Source organism: Patiria miniata, unplaced genomic scaffold (genome assembly GCF_015706575.1).
Source record: "Patiria miniata isolate m_02_andy unplaced genomic scaffold, ASM1570657v1 HiC_scaffold_3, whole genome shotgun sequence".
Lineage (NCBI taxonomy): Eukaryota > Metazoa > Echinodermata > Asteroidea > Valvatida > Asterinidae > Patiria > Patiria miniata.
The window spans coordinates 32,949,424-32,955,710 of NW_024037069.1; the positions used below are offsets into that span (position 1 = coordinate 32,949,424).

The following is a 6,287-nucleotide window of genomic DNA, read 5'->3' on the forward strand; positions in this document are numbered from 1 at the left end:
GTAATCGAGGCTGGACTGGAGTTTAAGAGACCGGCTGTTTAAGGGAAACAAAATACAACACCACTCATGGACCAAGTCTAAATCATATCCGAAGGTTTCAAACCAAGTTTACACCCTGACTAATAAATAATAATAATAACTGTGAAAACATGGATATGCCAATTTATTAAGACAAGAAAAAAACAATCTTCGATCACAGTTTTCTTTCCTCTGAGATCATGTGGTTTAAGAATTCTGTTTTTTTTTTCCCCGGCCAAATTCTTAATCTAAATTTCAGGACAGAATTAGCGCTCCGAGAATTTTGCAGTGAATGCGTTCTGTGTGTTTTGCTTTAATTCGATAGTTCTAGTTTTCATGGACTGTGTGGAGAGCAAGGCGAGGGTTTGCAACATCGGTCAACCACCGGAGCTACCAGTGGATGGCACGATTTGAGGAGTTAGTGCGCAAACGATGCCCAAGACAATGCAGTAATGATACTGAGAAGGGTAAGTCGAAATAACTATGTGCTACTGTAAGTAAAATATCCCGAGTACATTTTGTTATGTATTCTGTCAAAACCAGACTCTTTGTGGCATAAAATAGCTTGAAGGAGAGATATGACAAAATATCAAAAGAATATGTAGGGATCAGTTGAAGGCCTATTCGATATTCAGGGGTGTGTTTTTTTAGTATTTGTAATTCTTTAGATGTCTTGAACAAATGATTTTTTGATGAATTGAACATTTTTAGGAAACACATACCGGTAGCCAAACAATTTCGATCATACCTCGCTCTCCCCCCCCCCCCCCCTTGAGAGGGGCACAATCCGATGAAACTTCTGATATTAGGCCTATAGTAGCCAACCGCCACGAAATTTGATGACTTTTTCTAACGTTTATCCGGGGTCAATGTACAAAAATAAATTATATATGGGCACCCAATGAATGGGCTACGTCAGATGTAATCAAAAGGGTGTTTTTCCTCCAAAGTTTCCTTCGTAAATGTATGACATTGAATTTCTGGGGACGTCTCTATAGTCCGAAGTATTATTGGTCTGAAGTCCCATTGGTCCGACGTCCCATTAGTCTGAAGTCCCATTGGTCCGAAGTCCCATTGGTCCAAAGTCCCATTGGTCCGAGGTCCCAATGGTCCGAAGTCCCATTGGTCCGACGTCCCATATAATTAGGGTTAGGGTTAGGATTAGGTTTAGGGTCAGTCAACCGTTACCAGTGGAACTCCACAGTAATGTGTTTCATCGGACCAATGGGACTTCGGACCAATGGTACTTCGGACTATCGAGACTCAACTGAATTTCTGCGATCCAGATATTTAAGATGTGTTTACTTTATAACAATTTTCAACACTAAATGTCAGCTTTCTTGGAGCAAAGCGTGCACCTTCACATATTATCTCTGTATGTTGTCTTTATTTAATTAAAGCGTTACTAATTTAGCAAATATAAATTTTACATTGGAAATATATATATATTTTTGTATCATTGATGGTTTTATTTTGATATTGATAGCAGATAGTTGTCAGCGACTGGGTCTTGAAGACGGCACCATTCCTGATGAGCGCATCCGAGCATCAAGTGCAAGTTACAACAGACATGCTGCCCTGGCACGACTGAATGGCCCATCATATTGGGTCGCGATATACTGGTAGGTCACCGGACCTGAATGAAGCTGATTTCGATCCCTGTTAACGCCCTCAACCTTTGCGGTGACAGGTGCGCTATGAACAAGATAATTAACATTCATGTTGGAACTTTGGCACCGAGTCCCGACATTTATCAAGAGCTCATTAAGCGTGTTTGAGGCATGCTCAGAATCTCTTGGATCCAAGTGCCAAAGTTTCCAACCGGATTTTGATTCATCTTGGTAATGGCGCCCTCTATACCACTGTGGTGCTTTGACGGCGCTAAGAGGATCAAAATCCACATAAGGCCTTGGTATAAGACTTGAAAGAGTGGCGAGTCGTTGCCACCTGAATGGCTCCTTACCAAACAGCTCAGTATCCTAATTATAGTATTGACGTTCCGCAATATATGCTCTTCAGATTCGGTCACACGTAGTTAACGTACCACGTGGATTCACGGGAAAATTAATTCCCCTCCCTTGACCTGTGCGCTTGTTTATCAATGACACTGATTAAAGTCTCTTTTGGTTTGCTTGCTCATGATAGCTCGCCCTCATGTTGGATTGAGGTGGATCTCCTCCAAACTACTAGGGTTTCTGGCGTCATCACACAAGGAAATAAATTCCCCTGGGTCTCATATCTTGTGACTGAATTTAAGGTGTCCTACAAGCCGAAACCTACGTCTGGCTACGAGTACATCAAGGAAACCAATGGTGATATCAAGGTAGACTTGCAGTATAAGTGCTTTAATAATTACATGGGTAACTGTTATTGCAGGCGCGGTTCTACGGGGGAAGGGGGGGGGGGCTAGGGGGGCTGTAGCCCCCCCCCCCATTTTTTTGTCTAGCCCCCCCCCAAAAAAAAAATAAATTCCGCAAAAAAAAATTGCATTAGCAAAAAGAAGGATTGTGATGTACATGCGAACGTTCTCCCCCTAGGGCGCATTAGTTAATATAGTGTGAATAATTTTAGGATTTTATTGGCGCTCCCCATTGAAAATATGGCATGAGCCCCCCCCCCCCCTCCCCCACCAATTGATTTTCGGAGGCCTAAGTGTCTGGAAAAAATAACCGGTCTACATTTCAGCACACCTCCCTGAAAAAAAATTCTGGATCCACCGTGCTAGCCCCACCAAAATATTGGTTCTAGAACCGCGCCTGTGTTATTGAGCAAGATATAGTTGTTAGTGAGTTCCAATCGATTGTGTAAGGTGTCGTCAAGAAATTCTTAAACAAAAATAAGTAACGCACGAGTGACACGACTATTGACATTCCCATTGTTAATGGCGAAGCCATAATTCATAACAGCGGGTGCACTAGAGAAGCAATTATATCCGTCTTGTTAAGATTTAAAGGAAAGTTACTTACAGCGGCATCTTGGTGTACATTTTTGAGAGGAAAATGTGTGTTTCCTTTTCCTTTACACAGTTTCCTTCCGTTAACCTTTCTTTACAGTTGTTTGATGGCGGGGATATCGACTCTCCTTCTACCCCTCACACTAATTACTTCAACCAGGCCATCATGGCGTCTGCTGTTCGCATTTACCCTACTCGCTACACCTTGCCGGCGGTAGACGTGCGCTACGGTTTGAGTTGATTCAATGTCCGATGGATTAATTCCATGTGGAGTGATGTTCAGTATTGTAATGATTCGTGGCCCACTCTTGTTGTTTTCGAAAACAATTGAATATGGAACATCTTTGCATATCCTTGTTTTGGAAATAAATGGGAGCAATTCCACTAGCACCCTTGAACAGAAGTATGGAAATAATGTCGAAACCCCAACATAGGACTGGAAAACCCATTTGGTAGAGCACCGGTACGGTATTCCGGAGGTCGCAAGTTCAAACCCCGCTTCTGTCAGTTTGTTTGTTGAACGTTCTACTTATTTATATTGTATATCCACCTACGTTCATTGTCCGTTTGTGGTTTATTCAAACGTTAGAAATTAAAGCGCACAGCAGTTTTGGTTTACTTCGTATAGCTAGAGAAAATAGAAAGAGTTTGGTATCCGTGTTGTTCATTTTAGAATGAAACAATGGATAATTTTTTTAGATATTGTGCGAGTTGGTGGATTGCAATTTTAATCAAATGATTGTATGTAAAACTTTATCATTACAAGTTCCTTTACTGAAACAATAACAGACATAATTACGATTTTTGTCTTTCAAATCTCTGTCTAAGGTTGTACATAATGTAAATTATGCTTCAAGTTCTGTGTTACATAAACGATTTACACTCTACTAGTGTTGTATACGTTCTCGGCATTATTTTTCTTGCTTTAGACTTACAACCACTGGATCTTCTATTTTGGATCGTCCATGCACAACGTTAAAGGGTTACTGGTCTCTTTATACCACACACTTGCCCATTGTGCACCTATTATGATGGCACACATTCACTTTCACCTTTTTGCTGAGTATAATATATACTTAAGTGAGCTACGTTCTTGTTTAATTAATACATGATAATTGCATTCAGAGTGATTTGTGATGATTAAAAGCATTCGTTAAAAAAGCATTCATTAAAATCATATTCACGTAATTCTAATGTGCTAAGCAGTTGGTTCCTACTTTAATATACGGCGTCCCTCTTTGTCTTTATGACTCTCATATTGTTTTGCCTCTGAAGTAGGGTCAGTCGGTCGGGAAAAAATCGGATGACAAAAATGGCAGTTGCACTCATTTGGATCGCTTAATTAATTGATGCCAAGTGCGTGATGCCTCTAGTTTTGTCTTGTTTTGTATTGCCTATATTACTGCAATGATGTTATCATGAATTGATATCACTGAATAAGATAACAAAACCATATTCGGCAGGATGCAGTTGACAGACATTATATTTCCACAAGCTGGTATGTCATAGCTGTAGTGGCAGCCATGACAAACGTACACTAAAGACACCTAATAATTATGATGAGAGACAACATCCTCTCACGGGCTTTGCTAGACTATTTTGAATGATGGGTGCCATCATTAAATTTGCCGACTAATTGTCACGCAAAATGAGTGTAATCGATAATGTCCGCCCAAAATGATCTCTTTAACTCCATTTCTCATTTCCTATATGAATGGTTAATTAGGTTGATTACTTTGAATGGTTTTAATTTTTCAGTGGGATAAGTTCAACTTCAGAAGTAAATCGTCAAAATTTGGCCCAACCATAATTATTAAAAAGTTTTGGACATGTGCTCGTCGCAAAACTGGTAGACGCTCAGTACACATACCTTGTTCAAGCCCGTTTCCTGACCCCAGTCTGGGAGGGGGGTTCTTTAAACCCTAAAGTGGAACTGTCTTATATGGGAACGCGGAGCACGAAGCCGTGAGGCGTGGGGTCCGAGGCCCGCTTGCGATTTTTTTCCCAAACGACATCCGCATATGGGTGTGCGCTATGGCGTTTTGGATTTTACTTCTACACTTTTTACGTTAATTAACTTGAACAAGCAGCAACAAAATGTATTAACTGTAACTATGTTTGTACTTCTTATTGATGTTAACGGGACGATATATCATATTATGTCTGCAAGGTGTCTGGGTAAAACCTCGCGTATAAATCATCGCTTGTTTAATCCGATATATAAAAGCAATCAATTAATTATTTCATGTTATTTTATGAATGCAGTTGTCACTTAATTTCTTTCATACTTATTATATTAAGGATGTGTTCCCCAAAGCTGGAGAATACACACGAAGATTGAGATGGAACAGGTGGAGAAAAAGGGATAATGCTGAGTTTAAGATATGGGAGGGAAATCCCCTGCGAAACGAGGGCAATTCAAGCTAGATGCAAGACTAGGCAAACCTGCATGATCTCACAACAAAGTAAGACAATTATATTCAATTAATTTAGAATGGCTTTTCACTGGAGAGTTGTCAAACATCTGGTCCACACAATGGACAGCATTTAGCACATTACGGGGTAATCCTATACTATAACACTGCCCGGCCCTCTGTGCCAGTATACAACCAATCTATGTCACAATATGCCTAGGACGTAATGACGTAATGACGTCACGCTTTGTTTACATGTGCACTTTCCTATGTAGAAGACGTCCCCACTTTATCTGGCGTCCCGACTTCGCTCCTATATAGGAAAGTGCACATGTAAACAAAGCCATAACGTCATTACGTCTCAGGTCTATAATTGACAGTCTGTCAGTCAGTCAGACAGTCAGCGAGATAGGAACAAAGAGGCTACTAGCCTAGCCCCAAGACGAACAGAAAATTGCCGAGCAGGAATTTGAAACTAAAGATTTCATACTGACGTTAAAGCAGAGAAAACCTACCCTTAAAAAACTCCTCTCTGTCGTTACAAAAACTTTAAGTATCGGTTACAAATTAATGGACATGCAAATCTGACATTTATGATGTCTAACAAGTTGTCCCAAACTGATTCATTGATAATTCTCATAGAATGAGCTGGAATCCAAGTAGGTTTGGATCACCTGATAGCACAGTTGGTACTGAGCCTGAGCTAGGTATGAGTCGATTTAAGCCCTGTTCACATAAAGAAAAACTCCGAGCAGTGAAGCGGTGATAAAATTCTCCACATTTTCCAAATATGGGCATCATTTTTTTTTTCCAATGGGCCAATTAGGCCAAGCTTCCATCTAATCCTCACCCTGTAGACTAAGCCAGTAGACTTCCATTGGCCCAGACCCTAGCCACTCCTG

At 40.6% G+C, this 6,287-nt stretch overlaps 1 protein-coding gene across 1 annotated transcript; it reads left to right on the forward strand.

Annotated features, from left to right (window-relative positions):
* The first annotated feature begins 418 nt into the window (after nucleotides 1–418).
* On the forward strand, nucleotides 419–4,165 carry LOC119736709 (lactadherin-like). Its single transcript, XM_038210721.1, has 4 exons — nucleotides 419–485; nucleotides 1,505–1,640; nucleotides 2,164–2,341; nucleotides 3,072–4,165. The coding sequence occupies exons 1-4, from the start codon at nucleotides 419–421 to the stop codon at nucleotides 3,210–3,212; spliced, it is 522 nt and encodes a 173-aa protein (XP_038066649.1). The 3' UTR covers nucleotides 3,213–4,165.
* Nucleotides 4,166–6,287: the final 2,122 nt, after the last annotated feature.

Coding starts and splice junctions, on each gene's coding strand:
- LOC119736709 (XM_038210721.1), top strand. CDS start 419: ATGGCACGATTTGAGGAGTTAGTGCGCAAACGATGCCCAAGACAATGC. Junction 1,641..2,163: donor TATTGGGTCGCGATATACTG/GTAGGTCACCGG, acceptor TGCTCATGATAG/CTCGCCCTCATGTTGGATTG. Junction 2,342..3,071: donor AAACCAATGGTGATATCAAG/GTAGACTTGCAG, acceptor CTTTCTTTACAG/TTGTTTGATGGCGGGGATAT.